Source organism: Cenococcum geophilum, assembly GCF_001692895.1.
Source record: "Cenococcum geophilum 1.58 unplaced genomic scaffold K441scaffold_18, whole genome shotgun sequence".
NCBI lineage: Eukaryota > Fungi > Ascomycota > Dothideomycetes > Gloniales > Gloniaceae > Cenococcum > Cenococcum geophilum.
Window position 1 is genome coordinate 720,723 of NW_027137576.1, and position 17,493 is coordinate 738,215.

At 45.7% G+C, this 17,493-nt stretch overlaps 6 protein-coding genes across 6 annotated transcripts; 2 read left to right on the forward strand and 4 right to left on the reverse strand.

Annotated features, from left to right (window-relative positions):
• Positions 1-6,191: 6,191 nt before the first annotated feature.
• Positions 6,192-7,696, forward strand: K441DRAFT_695983 (uncharacterized protein; the record flags this gene model as incomplete). Its single annotated transcript, XM_067652851.1, has 3 exons — positions 6,192-6,348; positions 6,402-7,530; positions 7,562-7,696. The coding sequence occupies 3 exons, from the start codon at positions 6,192-6,194 to the stop codon at positions 7,587-7,589; spliced, it is 1,314 nt and encodes a 437-aa protein (XP_067504549.1). The 3' UTR covers positions 7,590-7,696.
• A 90-nt stretch (positions 7,697-7,786) lies between these two features.
• Positions 7,787-8,886, reverse strand: K441DRAFT_659006 (YCII-related protein). The gene has a single exon (XM_067648453.1). The coding sequence runs from the start codon at positions 8,675-8,677 to the stop codon at positions 8,237-8,239; it is 441 nt and encodes a 146-aa protein (XP_067504550.1). The 5' UTR covers positions 8,678-8,886; the 3' UTR covers positions 7,787-8,236.
• Positions 8,887-9,842: 956 nt separating this feature from the next.
• K441DRAFT_676962 (uncharacterized protein) lies at positions 9,843-10,521 on the reverse strand (the record flags this gene model as incomplete). The annotated part of the gene is made up of 2 exons (XM_067651014.1): positions 9,843-10,075; positions 10,305-10,521. The coding sequence occupies 2 exons, from the start codon at positions 10,519-10,521 to the stop codon at positions 9,843-9,845; spliced, it is 450 nt and encodes a 149-aa protein (XP_067504551.1).
• A 725-nt stretch (positions 10,522-11,246) lies between these two features.
• On the reverse strand, positions 11,247-13,682 carry K441DRAFT_686819 (NACHT and ankyrin domain protein; the record flags this gene model as incomplete). The annotated part of the gene is made up of 1 exon (XM_067652027.1): positions 11,247-13,682. One exon carries the CDS (start codon positions 13,680-13,682, stop codon positions 11,247-11,249), a length of 2,436 nt encoding a protein of 811 aa, XP_067504552.1.
• Positions 13,683-14,108: 426 nt separating this feature from the next.
• Positions 14,109-15,172, forward strand: K441DRAFT_705256 (phospholipase C/P1 nuclease; the record flags this gene model as incomplete). Its single annotated transcript, XM_067653580.1, has 2 exons — positions 14,109-14,869; positions 14,936-15,172. The coding sequence occupies exons 1-2, from the start codon at positions 14,258-14,260 to the stop codon at positions 15,170-15,172; spliced, it is 849 nt and encodes a 282-aa protein (XP_067504553.1). The 5' UTR covers positions 14,109-14,257.
• A 71-nt stretch (positions 15,173-15,243) lies between these two features.
• Positions 15,244-17,493, reverse strand: K441DRAFT_84341 (uncharacterized protein). Its single transcript, XM_067654488.1, has 6 exons — positions 16,898-17,493; positions 16,609-16,852; positions 16,319-16,556; positions 16,142-16,257; positions 15,958-16,089; positions 15,244-15,899 (listed from the first exon to the last, which is right to left on the reverse strand). The coding sequence occupies exons 1-6, from the start codon at positions 17,245-17,247 to the stop codon at positions 15,315-15,317; spliced, it is 1,665 nt and encodes a 554-aa protein (XP_067504554.1). The 5' UTR covers positions 17,248-17,493; the 3' UTR covers positions 15,244-15,314.

Below are 17,493 nucleotides of genomic sequence, written 5' to 3' on the forward strand. Positions count from 1 at the left end.
CTATCTCGATAAAGTCCTGCACAATTTGTCGACCTGAGTCGGGTGTCATGCCGCCGACTCAGTTACCTACCCCTTGACTCGGTCACCGGCTCAGTCACCGACTCTCTATTACGTACCCCCCCCCATGTACCTGCATCTACCTTGTGTATATATAGTGTAAGCTTTGCAGTGCGAAGAATTAAATGAACGACTTGATTGTAAATGTAGCTCTAGAGGCTCTATATATACACGAAGAAGGTAGAAGTAATGGGGTAATAGATAGCTGAAATGGGAACGGTAATCTGCCACCAATATTAATCTGCAACCAATATATTGGGTGGCGTTAACGCCGTCTTAGAGCCTTCCAAGCGGTAATCTTATGTCTCAGCGCAGTGTCGGTAGTCGGTTACACACCCCCCCCAGATTTAACGGTGTAGTTAAAGCTATAGAACATAAAATAAGGGCAAAAGCTATACCAAAATAGGAAATTTAGATACAATTTAAGAGTAGCAAAGGGTAGGGTAATTAAAATGGCATATTGCGAATATCGCGGATATTGTGGATATTGCGGACATTGTAAATAGAGTCAATTTATCTAATGTCGAATATCCACCAAATTTAATTGCTTTATCCATGCCTCGTGCTTTTGACGGGGTAAGATCTTGGTAAGGCCATTAGCAGGCATCTTATCTATAGGGACCCATTAGACGTTAATCTTTTTGTCTTAAACTTCCTATCTTAGCCAGTGCTAATGGACGTTAATATGTCGAAGCTTAGTGTCAAGCTTTAGTATATCCTGTCTTAGGAGTCGTACGGTCTATATATTATCGCAGAGTACGGTAAAATCGCGTTCTAAATTAAAGCTAATTACCTTAAAGAATCGTTGCCACCAGATAATTTTAACGGCAGCAGTAGATAGGGAGAGAAGCTCTGCTTTAGTAGTTAAGCGAGTAATAGATCGCTATAGGGTTGCTTTCTAATTAATTAGTCCTCCAAATAGGATAAATAGATATCCTTAAGAGCTCTATCTAGTTTCTATATGGTCCGCAAATGCTACGTTAAATGCTCCGTAAAAGGTAATATCTTCTCCTTTAGGGTTTCTAAAGTAGATATAGGCTCTAAATACTTCGCCAGAGTATTTAATAGCTATAGATTTTGTTCCTAGATAGTAAGCAATAGCTTAGTTTACTACGTCAAGGTATTATTAATTTAAATTAATAAGGAATTCGGCCAGCTTAGAATGCGTCTTAGTAATATTAGATCTTCTAAATACGGCAAGGTGTATAAGTGACCCTACTCGTTGCTAGTAGGCTAGGGTTCTTTAAGGGTTCATTTACTGGTCGGACGGAATTAGTTCTTTAGCAGAAAGTAGTAACTTAAGAAATCTTTCTAGTGGTTAAATATTAAATTAATTAGCTATCTTTTTAATATAGGAGTCTTAGCAAAGCCAGAGCTTCCTACTTACTTAATTTTAACTAATTTAAATACCTAGGAACTACTGTAGGTCTCCTAGTGCACGGATCTCATATCGGTACAGCAATTTTACTTTAAATTCTTTAAGTCTTAAAAGGTCCTTCTTAGCAAATAGGACGGCTATATCGTCTACATAGAAGAAGACAATAAGTCATCTATCGGTAAATAGGCAGTTAGTGCCTAGTACTAGTTCTAATCCAAATTTAGCCAGTATATTAATAAGCTCTTTATACTAAAGTAGTAGTGAGATTTTCAATCCATATAGCGCTATAAGTAGCTTTAGGACATATCCGTTTTGATTAAAACCTTCTAGGCAATAGTAGTAGATTGGTTTACTAAGCTTAGCGTTTATAAATGCGTTTACAGCGTTATACTATCGAATTTCCAGGTCAAATGCGGCTACTATAGCCATAAGAGCACGGAATATTCGAGCAGCTAGGGTTGCTACATAGGTCTCTTCTTCAGTGATTTATAGGTCTCCGCGGATACATAATCAAGCTTTAAGCTTTTAAAGGTAACTATCGCTATTAAGCTTATATTTAAAGACCTATTTTAGTAAAAGGATCTGCTCGTTACCTACTTCTACTTTTAGTATAGTCTTAAATGTCCCTTGGCGTTTTAGGTTATTATATTCTTTCTCTATAGCCTTTTAAAAGCCAGTAGTTAAAGGGTGCTTTCTCAGATCTTTAAGATTCTTTAGTTTAGGAGGAAGGTTATCCTAATATAGAGATAAGGATCTAGTTCGGTTGATGTCCTTTACTAGTCCTATAGCAAATCCAGCATAGTAACTAAATAGGGTAGATAGATTAGTTAGTGCTACTACATACGCTTAACATTAAATTCGTTTTAATTCTTTTAGTAAGATAAAGTCGGCAGAAGGTTTAGCTAAGACTTTATTAGCTTATAGAGCTATATTAGTTACTCTATTAAATAGTTCTAGAGAGCTTAGCTAGGTTAGAATTATTTTAATTATATTTAAGATATCGTCTTAAAGTCCTTATAGTGAGGTGTTTAATTTTGGTAAATCTGGAGATACCGTTCTGCTAGGAGTTGGTAACTATTTAATATCCTTTATACGAGGCTCTGCTACATTATTTGATTTAGGTATAGTCATTTAATCTATATTTAAGGTAGGTCTATATAGGACAGATTTATCCTTAGACTTATCCTTATAGAGAGGTTCTAGTAGACTAATCGTCTAGATAGTATCCTCTAATACTTCCCTTAGCAGGTAGTTAATGTTTTAACCCTTAGGGTTATAGAACAAGGTCTTGTTAAATATAACGTCTCTAGTTTAAATAACCTTACGGAGACTCGAAATCCAGATTTAATAGATATTAGTTAAATTATAGCCGACTAGGTATCTAATTAATGCATAAGGAGCTAGCTTGTCTCCCCTTTTAATTCGTTTATCTAGTATATAGGTCTTACAACCATATACATATATATAGGTAAGTAATAGTAGCTTGCCGTAGGCGATCTCGTACGGAGTTTTCCATCCTAGTTACTCATTTAGGGTTCGATTAAGTGCGTAGCTAGCAGCAAAAAAAGCCTCTGGTCCTAGAGATAAAGGTAAAGATACTTCTAGCTACATAGCCCTTAATTAATCCATAAGGGTTTATCCAGATCGTTTAGCTCCGCCATTTTATTCTTCTATATACGGGGCTCGGCATTTAAAAGTAATGCCTTCGTCTACGCACCATGTATTTAAGGTATCTCCTATTTATTCAAAAGCTCGTTTATCGTCGCTCCAGAAGAAGATCACGTCTTAGTAGAATTATATTTTGATTAAACGGTGGGTCTTATGGATAGTAGGTAGGACGGTAGCTTTATCCTTATTCTTAGCGGTAAATATAAAATTTAATTTAGAATACGTGTAATAGAAGTGCATTACATATCTATCGCCATTGTACCCTAGTTCTCCTAGGGTAATAATATCAAATACTACCCGCTCAAATGGTCGAGTGGCTAGAAATTTATATTCTCGTCTTTAAGAGATCTACTACGTATGCTTTGCTAATAAGCAGACTTCACATTTAATTTTAAGCGGTGCTTATTTATCAATTAGCTCTTTAAGCTCTGCGCCATTAACATACTTAGGAAGCTGCTTAATAGCGTCAGGTCCTATATAGCCAAGTATTTTATAATATTTTATAGCTATAGCTCCAACTAGTTTATAGGCCATTCTACTTAGTTAATATCTTCTTATTAAGAAGGTCGATTAAGTTATCAAATCTAGGGTAGACTCTCTATGCATTAGTGCCTAGTAGCCCCCTAGTCATTTCGCATAGCATACTATTTCGCCAGTTACTAGACGGTATAGCAAGTTTCGTCCTAAGTCGAAATGGATATCGTTATTAGTAGCTCTTAATAGTGCTACAATATTTGTAAATATAGTAGGTACTAATACTACATAGGATAGCTTTATTTTTAAGCTCTCAGTAGGTATATTAACAGTAATCGTTACTATTCCATAAGCTTATATCTTTTCAAAATTTCCACCAGTAATTAAGTAGTCGTCTTCTACAGCTAGGTAGGAGAAGGTAAAGTCTTCTTAGTTGTTGCAGACGTGGGTATCTACACTAGGGTTAAGTATCTAGGTATTCTAGAGTTCGAATAGAGTTTAACCAGTACTAAATACGGCAGTATAGCTAGTCAGGGTTTTAGAATTAAAATCAATTATAGATTCTATATTCTTCTTTACTTCCTATTCTCTTTTTAAGATAAGGTTAATAATACGTTTAATCTAAGGCGTAGATAAGATTGCTTCTTCTACTTTCTTTTAGATATTTAGGTTTAGTTTTTATCCTTAAGGGCGCTTCTGCTTAACAACATAGTAGTAGCTACTAAATTAATGTTTAAAGCCGTATATATATTCCTTATTCCATTTTAAATCTAAATTAGAATTGCTATTGGAATCTAAATTAGAATTGCCTAGGGTTATAAAAGTAGAGTTATTGGCAGGGGTAGTAGAGGATGCTGCTTGCTGCATACGGTAGTGCTCCTTAAATTCTTTAATTAAATCAATAATAGATGGGGCAGCTTTATCCTTCCGTTCTTTCCTAATAAGGTCTACTTCTAGTGCTCCTATAAAACTAGAAGAAATAGATTTAATAGCTTAAACAAAGTCATAGTGTGGCCTAAATCCTTATATATTTGGTAGCTTTAATTACTCTATAAGCTTATAAACATTCCGCCAGTTATTTAACCATTTATTAATACTCTGCTTTTTATTATAGACTTTTAAAGCCATATACTAATTAAGGACGTCTTATTTTTAACCTAAGGTAGTAGGGGCTAGTACAGTCTTAAGTGCTTAAAGCCGTTCGTATACCGTGTTAAGGTCGTTAATAAGTAGAAGGTAGGCTACCAATATAGTGCGAACAATATAGTTACTAATATCGTTTATAGCCCGTTTTTGCTTCTCATATATACAAAGATCGTCTTTATATTTAGCATAGAGCTAGTTATATACGGTAAGCTAACTTAGGTCTAGCTTTACTATCAATATAGCCGTAGGTAGTATATCCCTTAGTATAGGACGACTTGGTTATACTAGCTTTAAACACTTATCTTTTTTAGATGGGTTAATATACTCCCATACCTCGTTAGTTTTGGCAGTATCTTAGATGATAAAGAACCACTATATCCAAGTAGATGGCTGGTTAAGGATAAGGTTAACTTTCAATTCGCTCATGGTTATCATTTTTAGGATTTAACAGGTCAGGCAGGGTCCAATTAGCGTCTTAGCAAAAACCTTATTTTAACGTTTCAAACTTTTAATTTAATTTATCAGTTCGTTCGTCGGTTAGATACGTACGATCATCAACTGGGGTTAATCGTCCGTTTGTTTAGTAGGTAAAGAAGCTCAAGACACTGCAAAGGTAGTAGAAGTAGTAACTTCTTAAATAAGGTAGTAGATTAATTGGTTAGTAGGTGGTGCGATCCGGGCTTATAACTATAAGCTTTGCAGTGCGAAGAATTAAATAAACGACTTGATTGTAAATGTAGCTCTAGAGGCTCTATATATACACGAAGAAGGTAGAAGTAATGGGGTAATAGATAGCTGAAATGGGAACGGTAATCTGCCACCAATATTGATCTGCAACCAATATATTGGGTGGCGTTGACGCCGTCTTGGAGCCTTCCAAGCGGTGATCTTGTGTCTCAGCGCAGTGTCGGTAGTCGGTTACATATAGCCTCTTTTTCTTCATAGATCAATCTTCACACGAGTCCTTCTTTTCTTACAATCGGTGCACGGACTTCCGATTGACACAATTTGTGCTTCGTCTTACCAGCAACCTGACTAATGAATCATCATCTAGAAACCTACGAGCATGTCAGGAGCATCTGAAGCGGCGGTGGCGCCCACTGGAGCGATACCCACTTCAAAAGTAGCACGGAAAGCGGTACCAAGGACTACATCCGGACTTGTTCTCAGACAGAATCCATCACAGAAATGTGCAAGAGTACCAACTGGCTCGGCGAGTGTTCCTCAAGTAGGACTAGTTACAGAATCCTCAATATCCATCCCTAATAGGAATAGCCTAGACCATGTCCCTATATTGGCATCTAACCCCATATCAGAAGTGGACAATGCCTATACGACCGGAATCTCTGGTAGGCTAATTGCCGATACAGATCATATGCCTTCAGCGAATACATCCCAGGCGCCAGATCTTACTCGAACGGACACCACGAGTTCCGCCACTTCGCTTTCAAGCAGAAGAAGTAGCACCATGAGCAAAACTATTTCTCCCACCGGCACCAACATAACCTCACCAACCAGCATAGCGAGTCCACCATATCTTCCTCACGAAAAATCCCTGAATAAGGCTACAAACGATACAGCATCTTCACCTTCATACTTTTCGTTTTGTGAAACTTGCAAAGAAGGTGAGCTCGCCGTTCTCTATTCCTCTGATATTAAAATCTGAGCATCCCTACAGCAATTTCAATGCCCCACCCAACAATCTGGTGCCTCATCTGCAGTTCGGCAAATGAACCAAGTGTGATACGTAGTCTCTGCCTTACATGCTACGCAACTGGGGCTTCCCGAACCAGCCATAGTCACAACCTCTCTTTTTACGCCTCAAATTCAGACTCCATTTTGCCGGACTCTCAGCTTCCGCAGCAGAAGTGGGTTGTTCGGAGAAATTCATCGAAGAGGCTTTGGTATGAGCATCGGCAAACTGGGTACAAGACATACATGCAGCCTATGACGGCTATCTGCAAGCTCCCCGCAGGATGGCAGCTGAAAAAAGATCCGGAGGGAAAGATTTACTACGAGAACGCTCTGACAGGACAGTTATCTCGCACCATCCCCGCGGGCCTACCGGCGGGCTGGCGAGAGGCGAAAGACCCAGACGGCAAATCATTCTTCGTACACGACGGGCTGCAGCTATCCTCCTGGTACCGTCCAGGAGAGCAACCGCCCGTGCGCAGGCCCGATGGCGGTAGGCAGACAACTACTCCCATCTCGGCTGGCCCTACTAGTACCGCCCTGATCCGGCCGTCAGGATCTGGGCCTGTGGCTAGGCCGGCACAAATTGCAGCCAAAGCTAATCTTGTCACTATCAAGCCTCGTGGGTCGACTCCGACAGCAGGGGCAGCGCCACCGAGCGCGTCGCAAGTGACTATTCAGACAGCGGCAGAGGCAACAATCAATCTCATTGATCCTTCCGAGGGCGGCATTGTGCGAAACACGAAGATCGCTGCGCATATCGCTGGACAAGGCGTCAGAAGCACCGTGAAGGCGATGAAACATAACAAGCGTCTACAGAATTTTGCCAAAGGGACTGGTATCGCCGTCGCAAATCGACAGGTCAAGAGAACGTGGCGAAAGGCTGCCAGAGAAGTGAGTGGGCGTGACAGGCAGGAAGTTACCATTAGGCAAGGTGGGCCTCAGGGCCAAGAATTGATACTGGAGGAAGTAGATGAGGGATATGATGGCGAGTATGTGGTTGAGTATGATGATGGCACGGTCGAATATTATGGTGCCGATTGCCAAGAGGAGCCTCCACAGCGGACTTGGCAAGAGCAACAGGCGTGGGAGCAGAGCGAGAGACAGAGGAAAGAGTTAGAGCTAGCTGCTGCTCTACGTGTCGAGACGGGACTTGGTGGTCCATCTAAGTTGAGGCGCACTGTTGAATGTCGGAATACAGATGGAGCGCGTCCGTCCCAGCTTGTCAGCTCTGGACGGAGGGTCTCCGGACAAAGGATCATTGGACAGCGGCGTAATCAGAATATGCCACAGCAATACCAGACCGAACAACAGCGATATCAAAATACGAACCAGCAGGCCCACCGGTCATCAATCACTGTTTCGAACTCGAACACTGGGCTTCAGGAGAATGCATACGTGAGCACCCAGGCTAGCCAAGGGCCTTACACCTATCAAGGACAGGAAATCTATATTGACCAAAGCCAAGACACCTTCATTGACGAAAGTCAAGACACTAGCGTGGACCAAAATCTCACCACTGACCAGATTATATCAGTCGAACAAAATACTGACATTTTTGAGGATCAGTCAAACAACTATAACATGGACGACCAGCAAGACTTTGTATATGATCAAGAGCTCGAGATTGAAGGAGAAGGAGCCGATTTTGCAGGAGCCATGGATGCAGGAGGTGACATGGGTGACTATGTCGACTTCTGACACCTGGATCCTCTGAAGCGCCCGCAGTTTTGACGGAAGACAATGACATCATTGCATCTCCAATCGCCCGAAACCATCCAAAATCCCGTCAGCCTGCAACTAGTGTGGTTGTTAAGCCTTCTAGCTCCTCTCCTCCGCTTCCTTCCTCAAAACGGTTTCTCTCTCTCTCAGCTCCGGCGTGAATTGCTCTCCGAAGTCCTCCATGTCTGCAATCCGCCTAATCTCCACCACAACCCCGTCCTCGCGAATTGGGCATTTCTTGACCCAACCAATCGCCTCCTCGGCATCCTTAGCCCGGATGATCCAATATCCCGCGACTAGCTGCGTCGGGTTGGGGAATGGTCCCTTGACGACCGCAGGCGGGTTGGTTTCGGGGTCGGAGGTGAAGACAACGCGGGCACCGTCGTAGCGCGAGGCGTGTAGCCCTTCGGCTGCTAGCAGGATGCCGGCTTTCGAGAGGGACTCGTTGAAGGTAGTCATAGCTTCGAGCATCTCGGTTGAGGGCATCTTTCCGGCCTCGCTGTCGGCATTGGCGTTGATGAAGAGGATGTAGCGAGGCATTTTGACGCTGATTTTGAGGTGAAAGACGCGTGATCGGACTTTATATAAGCTGTGCAGTATTGATTAGGAGTATCGAGTTAGTGAATGTTCAGTACATATGATGATTTCGAGATCATCAAAAGTGCTGGCTTATACACTTTTATATTCAATTATATCCGTATTTCTTGTCTTATGACCAAGCTGCACCATCAGAAACTGACTCATTCACGCATCAAACGCCAACGCGACAACGCGAGATCATGAGACTTGATACGTTAGCCCTCAGGCAGAAACGCCTAAGCGGGGTGTGGTGGAGGTGAGCCATTCCTAAGAAGACGTTAGCGTCTTAGGACACGGGAGAAGTGGGATTTTATACGAAAGACGGCAGACGGATAACACCCAAAACTCTGCACCAGTTGCTTGGAAAGTTGCTCGGCATCAATGATTACTGATATTTGCTGCCTGACCTTTCTTCTATAATCTCCAGTGAAAAGTAACCTCACAAAATCCAATTTCCGTCTTTGGACTGGGTCGTCGCTGCTTTAGCCTGAGCTAGGGGTGAGCAGCCCTGAACCAGGCTGACCACGCCCTGAGTAGTCTCTCCCTAGGCCCGCACTTAACCCCTCCGCGGCCTTCTTGGAATTACCTCGTGACCAGACGACTTTGAGAGGCTGCTGAATCAGCTACCTCGCAAAAGTCGTCTGGTACACGGCTGGCGCTCCGCATTCATTTTTATATGAAGCTTAAGAGCACCCTATATCCACAACCAACTAACACTTGCATTTAATATCAGCCAACGAGGTGCCCTAGAGCTGTGCGAGGCGAATCTAATGATACTTAAATTATTAAAATCGGATCAGTGGTTCTTGCTATAAGTGTACTAAAGAACCCCTGTTTTTTGTACTTGGCAAAAGACACCAACTTTATACATATTTTAATAACCACACAACGCCTGCATTTAGAATTAGCCATCGAGGTACCCTAAGGTGAATGCAACGCTGCTAAAATTATAAAAATCCAGTTCGTGGTTCTTGCTACAAAGTGTACCGCGAAACCTTGAATTTCTCATACAAAGTCCTAGCAAAAATCCGAACCGTGTACTAGACCTTCTTACGAAGGTTCCTCCCATTTTGAATCGGAATAACCCCACAACCATTCCCTGTGAAGAAATTGGATGAATCCATGACTAGAATTGCTGTTCAACACAGCAAATCTTATAACCGAATCGCCGTAACTCCATGGCAGAAACTGCTAGGCATCCCTGATCTCCTCTGATCTTGAATCGGAATAACGCTACAACCATTCCCTGTTTGTCAAAAATCGGACCACAGCTGCCATCAATCGGCTCACTCCCGTTCTCAAAGATATTCCAGGTGTGATGGATGTAGTCAGTCTCTCCCTCCTCAGGGGCTTTGAGCCCTAGAGCGAGTACAGTCCCCCCACCTCAAATCAATTGTTTGCAGCTCCTCCTTCCCTCTTCCAAGCACTCCTGGGTTGAAATATCCTCCGTGTTCACTATCGGTAAAGCGTAAAGGAAGACCACTAATAGTAAAGGGCCATGGAGAAGGGGGCAACTCCACAAACCGAACGATTAGGTATGGCTGACTTAGTTCTATGGCGTGGACCGTGGGAAAAGCTCTCTAGTCACCTTCTGGAGGGCCGCTATCGGTTGCAGTGCTGGTGTGCTGTTTAGATAGAACAGTTGTAGATGGGAGGCATTTCTTTTCCGGCAAAGGCTGCTTCTTTCGGATTGGAGTAGAGGGTATGGGAGGCGTGAGATTCGTGAGCTTCGCTGGGGAGGACTGAAGCATCTTGTTGAGCTTCGCTGGGGAGAACTGAAGCACCTTGTGAGTGGGGCTCGCCATATTGGTGACGCAGAGAGTGGGTGGTGTGGGGAGAGTGGTCCAAAGAGGGATGAAAAGAGAATGGTCCTGGAGGGAAGGCAGTCAGCTCTTATATAGGTAGAGCAAAATAAAAGGGCTATCAACGGAAAATAGTGGCCCGTTCTCGGCCGCGGGCGTCAACTGAGTTTCGAACCTGTTGCCTCGAACTTAAACCACCTTCCCAATCCAGCCGCGGACCTTGTAGTGGTCCAAGTTTTAAAGCAATGTCTTCGTAATCCATATGTTATACTATTTCAATCAACCAGAGCCGGACAATACCAGTGAACTACATGTACGTACTCAACAACAACATTGCCCTCTCCTCCATGGAGCGTGTGATGCCCCAAAGAGCTCGTGTTTGAAGACCATTGTTTATCCCACTACATACCCACGGGGGCTTAGGTAAGTACTCGCCGGGTTTTTATTACTGCTTGTAGGACGTAAAAGTTAATCATGCCTAACCGAAATGTGTCTTACTATATAGATGGCTTATGCAAATTCACTGATCGTTATAGTTATAAAGTAAGCCTTATCTAGCCAGAATGTTTCTTTCTAAAATAGAAGACCGAGCAATACTTAGATATATATAAGGTGAGGGAATAATAGACGTTGCCAACACCTGCTCCTCACTAAAATTAGTGGCCTCCATTGCAATACCTCGTCTCCAGCTACCAAAATAGGATCTCTCACCAGCTTGCTTTGCCGCGTCAACTCAGCCCTAACCTCCCTTTCACCTCCTTAACGTCCGGATGGCCTGATCCTAGCACCTTCTCCTGCCTCGTAACCAAACTCTCAAAAGTCTCCCTCGCTGCCTCCGTATCCCCACCCTTATCCATCGCAATCCCCCACTGCATCTCCGCCCACAGCGTCAACCGATGCTCCTCACCAAACAGCTTCCTCCGATCCTCCACAACCACCTTGTACATCTCCTTCGCCTCGTCGTACTTCCCCTCCTGCATGTAAATGGCAGCAAGCGTATTAAGGTGCGAAATCGAGTCCTTCGGAAGAGCGACGCTGTTCTCGCGGTGCCGCCGCAGCTGCTCTTTCAGCGAGGCGCAGAGGGCTTCGGCGTCCTCACCGCGCCCGAGCTTGCCGAGGACTTCGGCCAGCGTGACTTTGGAGCGCAACGTCATGGGCGAGTGCGACCCGTAGCGCTCGGTCGCAATGTCCAGCGCGTCCTGGAGGTGCTTCGCGGCCGGTTCGAGTTGGCCGCGGCGCATGCACGCCCAGCCTAGGCTGTCCAGCGCGAACATCATCTTAGGGTCGTTCGGGGGGATGCGGTCGTGCGCTAGATAGAGCAGTTTGTCCAGGAGCTTCTGCGCGTCCTCGTACTTGCCGTTGCGCTTGTGCTCGTCCGCGAGCGCTTGGTGCGCGGCGACGGCGAGATCCTGGGCTTCTGGGGATGAAAGCTGCGAGGATATTCGGAGGGCTTCTTCGAGGACGGTAGGGACATGTTTCTGGTGGCTTGGAAGCCAGCTGTACACTTCTGCGAGATCGAGAAGGCGCTTCAAGACTGACAGACTCTCTGAGCCGTCTTGTGTGCGTGCGCTCTCGAGGATTTCTTCGTAAGTTGAGCGTAGATAGTTAGAGATTTGCTCATCGACCTCGGTCTTTTGCTTTGAATCAAAGTAGTTCACTATTTGCGATTTGAGAGAAAACAGGTGGAAGAAGCGAGCAGTGTTGAAGGGCCTTGGCGGGACAGGCAAGACCGAGCGGTGAAGAAAGAGCGGGAGTAGTCTATCGGCCCATTCTTTCGCGTTGTCCTGGTTAAAGAAAGACCGAATCTGCGCTTGTAAGCTCGGATCTGATACAGCCTGAGATGCGTGATAGGCCCAGTAAAGCGTCGCATATTCAGCGAGAGGATGAGTTGAGTGGAAGTTGTCGCTATCTAATGGCTCGGAGATCCTTCCGAACTTCGAGTGGGCAAGGTAATGTAATAGAGTTTTTGAGATGAAGAGATTCCCAATACTTGGTTTGATACCAACAATGCGTTGCAACGCAGAGTGTTCGCCGAGTAGGAAATCGCGAAGAGAATGATGCATTGGCCTCAAGATGCCGTCGCCAATCTTGACAAGGGAGCCGCACACTTCAATGGATTTTGCCTCTAAGTCGGGTATGAATACATTTGATTCTACCGACAGGGCGTTCGCGATCTCGATGACTCGCAACGGCCGCACCGCAAAGAGCATCAGTCGGAGAATACTGTCACGCAGTAAAATCTCCCCATCGCCAAGTTCGGCCGATTGATGTTCGAAAATGCTAGCGTACAAGTCATCGAGAGAGGCTGGGAGGTTCTCCAGTTTCTCCAGGAATTTTCCGGTCGGTTCTTGAGCGAGAGTCTTGACAGCCAGGGCAGCCCACAGGAAGATACCTTCGGACTGGGAGAGAAGGGCATCCACGATCTTGTCCTTGAGGGGAACCAGATTAGCATGCTTAGAGACCTCCGAGGAAATAAAAATCTCCGCATCATCTCGAACTCTACTTGGAGTGATCTGGATTTCGCGAGAGTCCTTGAAGGCATTTCGAATGCTCGCCTCAGTCCGGCTAAGAACGAGCAGTCTTATGTATCCAGCCATAACTGCGGTGAGCTCCATAAGGCGAGATGGGAAGTCAAATTCTGCTGGTAACAGATACTTGCTGGGTAGTTCGTCTAAGCCGTCGATGACCAGTGTTATTGGAGGAGCGCCTTCTACGATTTTTATAACCTTATCCCATAACCGGTACGTAGGATCCAAAGGCGCAGAATGGGAGTCCGGTGAAAGTTGCTCGACAGTTTCCGTAATTTGCTCTTTGAGGTCCCTTTCAGCACGAGGATGAAGGAGCAGTTGCGCCAGGACTGATCGCAGGACTGAAGCAGGAGTCGAGCTTGCATCGCAGAAGTGGCTCAGCACAGCGGACTCATCTTCGGCCGCCTTCAGATCTTTGACGATATACTGGGCGAGGTATGACTTTCCGCAGCCTGGCGGTCCATGGATCCATAGAATGGGCGACGAAGTATCTTCCCAATCCTTCCATGCTTTGTAAATAGGTTCTCGTAGGATCCATTCGCACGTCTTCGGGAGATGTTGTCTTTTTCCTAGTCTTTGGTCCGTCCAGGATATGTCCGTGATGCTCGCGGCTCTCTTCTTGTTTGGCGCTGCCATTGCTCTTGATGTTTCTAAGCTTGAGATCGTAAGGCTCACAGCCGTTTCCTTTGCTGCTACTCGAAAGAAATAAGATGCTTGAAATCGTAGAGCTCCTCTAATCATGGCATCTTTATCCAACAAAGCAGCCAGAAAACTGCATACGCTCGGTCAAAAGGCCAAAAGCGGCACAGTTCAGGAGGAACGGCTTTGCTCACCCAGCCATCCCCAAATATTGCAGCCTTGGCCCAACCCCTTCTCCGGGAAATCCCGTGGGGGCACTGTAATACGACTGCATTCTAGACGAAGCGAAGGCGCTGGTGGCTGAGTCGAAAAGGTCTCAACTAGCCTTGGCGGCTGAACCGCTTCCCTGCATTTGGGGTGACGAGATGGACTGGGATATTGCCGCACGCTCCCCTGAATCCACCATCTCACCGCTTGGCTAGGCTGACATTTCATATTTCATGATTTCAAGACAATCCCCGATAAATATTGTTATACAATTCTGAAAGACCTGACCTACTTGCATAGCCACACATGCGTGTTAAGCAACTATCCCTCGTAACCCCAAGCAAATATAGGGATAGGTAGCTTTAATGAAACTCCTATTATCCCTCCTTTCTCTCCTCCCTCTCTCTTTAGCATGGGGTAACCTCGCTCACCGCACCATCGCTCTTCTGGCCCAAAAACACTTCACCCCCTCTGCATCCCTCTACATCCACTCCCTTCTTGGCTCTGAAACACTCTCGGACGCCGCCATATGGGCGGACACCTACAAGTTCCTCCCCCAAGGCCGCTACACCAGCAGCTGGCACTTCGTCGATGCCCGTGATGAACCCCCGCACTCATGCAGCGTCTCCTATGGGCGAGACTGCCAGCCGAATCGCACGTGCATCATTGCAGCGATTGCGAACATGACGGGAAGAGTGAACGACGAGCGGTTAGAGCACGGAGAGAGGAACATGGCGTTGAAGTTCCTGCTGCATTTAATCGGGGACCTGCATTGTCCTCTGCATGCCGAGGGCCTGCTGCGAGGCGGGAATGACATATCTGTCCTCTGGGAGGGCAGGGACACGAATCTGCATTTTGTGTGGGACGTGCTGATTCCCCAGAGCAGGACGAACAGCACCGAGGCAGACGAGCGCGCCGCTGCTATTACGTGGGCGGGGCAGCTTTATAACATGGAGCTGGAGGACCCCAACACCACCGTGTGGATGGCGCAGCGGCTGGTCAATACTGCTGATGAGTTTCTGGGCCTACAAAATAATGCGGAGAGGTTGGTTGTGGGGTGGGCGAGAGAAGCAAATGCCTGGGTTTGTCGGACAGTGTTAAGGGGCGGAGTGGATGGTGTGAAGAGGAAGGAGCTGTCGGGCAAGTATTACATAGAGGCTATCCCGGCTCTTGAGGAGCTCGTATCGAATGCGGGGTGGAGGCTAGCGGCGTGGATCAATGAACTCGCGAAAGAGGAAGCACTGAAGCGGGGTGATAAGGAGCGAGGAGAACTGAAGTGATTGCGATATATAGTAGAATCTAGATTACATAGTCCATTCTCTACATAAAAACCCGACCGACCCGAGTCATATCATAGTGCCATCACATATACATTGCCATAAACTCCGTCACAAAGAACCTACAAAACCAGCGCTGACAAGGTCAATCTTCATTCTTGATGAGCGGCGTAGGGGGGATCTTCCTATGGAACAATTGAAGCATCTGCGGGAGGGATATCCTCTTCCTTAGGGGGACGGGTCCAGTCTTTGATTTTCGACTGTGGCCTGGGGAGTTTTGCCCTACTTTGGGCAAAGCTGGGAAAGTGTTGGGGGATCTTGGCGATTCGACCGTTACCTTTTCTTTTCCTGCTTTCGGTTCTTGTGCTATCCTATTTACCTTTGTGGTAAACAATCGAGGAAGTTGGGGAGGCGTTGAGTGGTTAGTGGCATTTTTCTTCCCGGAACCTTTTGCCTTTTCCTTTTTCATCTTCTCCCCGGCCATCTCCTCCTCCTCTACCTGTTCCTTCGCAGCAACGTCTTTCAGCCATGTCTCTGTATCTTCCCAAGTACAGATGGTGGCCTTCGCAGGACCCTCGTGCTCAGTAGCATAGTAATGATTTTTACGCAGCACCCGCTCGAAGACTTCGACTTGATACACTCCATCATCGTATTGTGTAAGGCTGTTGCAGCAACGCGACCAGTCCATTAAGTAGCCGGCTTTGTAGTAGAGGTAGCGGCTGCCTTGGTTCTAACAGTGTGTTAACCTACTTAATCTTGAAACGACGAGGGATTGGACATGTACATACTCCTCCAATAGCTACCTCGCGAATGCCATATTGATGCGTTATCGCCATTATATTTCCCATTTCGCTGACGAATGCTGGTTGACGGCCTTTGGGAAGTACAGTCTTGAACCCTTTAATCTCGTTTCGAGGGATCTGTTCTCGATCAGTCGTAGTTCTGTAGAAAACAGTGACTGGAAATATTTACCACAACGGAAGTGTCGTTCTTCAGCGTGACCGCCCAACCCTGGCAGAAGTTGTCTAGGACTCTGCTCACAAAATTTTTGTAGTAACCTGGGACAATCTTGGCCCCAGGCTCCTGGTCTAAGAATTGTGTTAGAGGTCGATGGAGTGCTCGAGAATAATGGATTCATTGCTGACGTACTCTCGTCGACTTCCCAGTTAACGACCGGAATTCTGTGTGTAATCCACTCTTGCAGTGCCAGTGCCGTATTTTTAAGCGCTTCACTGTAAGCATTTTCATCTTTGCCTTTCTCAGAATTCCCGAAATCAGATATGCCCTTGACAACACCAAGACACTTTGCGTAGTCATTCCCAAAATGTTCACACAGCTGGATAAAAGCACTTGCTTCCATATCCAGTGCAATGGCGTTGCGTTGCATCTATGAGGTAGTCAGTGGATGTTTACAACGATCGAATGCACGTAAAACTGACTCCGCTGCGGACCTTCTCAAATACAACGCCAGCATCGGTTCGAACTGCAGAACCAGATATGTACTCTCCGTAGTGATATTGTGGTCGGCCGCGCGACTCAGCGAATGCTTGCATATCGCCTGCAGAAGCACTCACGCGGTTGTAATCTGGCCTGAAGAGCAGCCCTTTCGTGGGCACGTTTTCCCATTTACCCTCCTCGTAGTTAATTGCCGCCTCCCCGAATACGACATTTTTGAGTTGCAACCTGTAAGGTTAGTATTATTTCATCACTAACTCTGGAACGGCTCACTTCAATTTTCCGTCAGGATCATTAAATCCGGCGCAGACACCTGCATGCACAACGAACCGCGGAAGTAAGATGCTGAACAGGACACTCGCATTGACGGTAAAAGATTGAATTCCCTGTCGTAAACTGCTCGTTACATAGTATTCAAGCTCTCCTTCCTGGAGCTTGAAAGAACCTAGGTAGAATGTATGCCCGTCGTTAACCTTCTCGACCTCGTCACCTGGCAGCCGATTTTCGGAGATCCCTAGGGCTTTCGCGATTTCCTCTGCTTCTGCAGGTCGACCGCAGATTATACAGACGGGTCGGTTTCGTAGCCGGCGCAGATTGGGGTTGTGGTCTTTCGCGGACGACATGATGCTTATAAGATAGCAAGTGACATTTTGTACGAAGGGAGAAAGAGGAAAGGGGAGTGTCGAGCAAGGCCGAACCTTTATTAACGTTGAGGCTCAGCTGATAAGGCTGAAACATCCCGCTTCGAGAATTTCTAGTTCTGATGGACCCCCTTCCGTAAAAGCCATTGCCTTTGAGAAATGTCATGGGTCCCTTTTCGGTGACTGAAGGCTGGGCGTCGTCACCACCAAGAAGCGCCACGTTCTTTT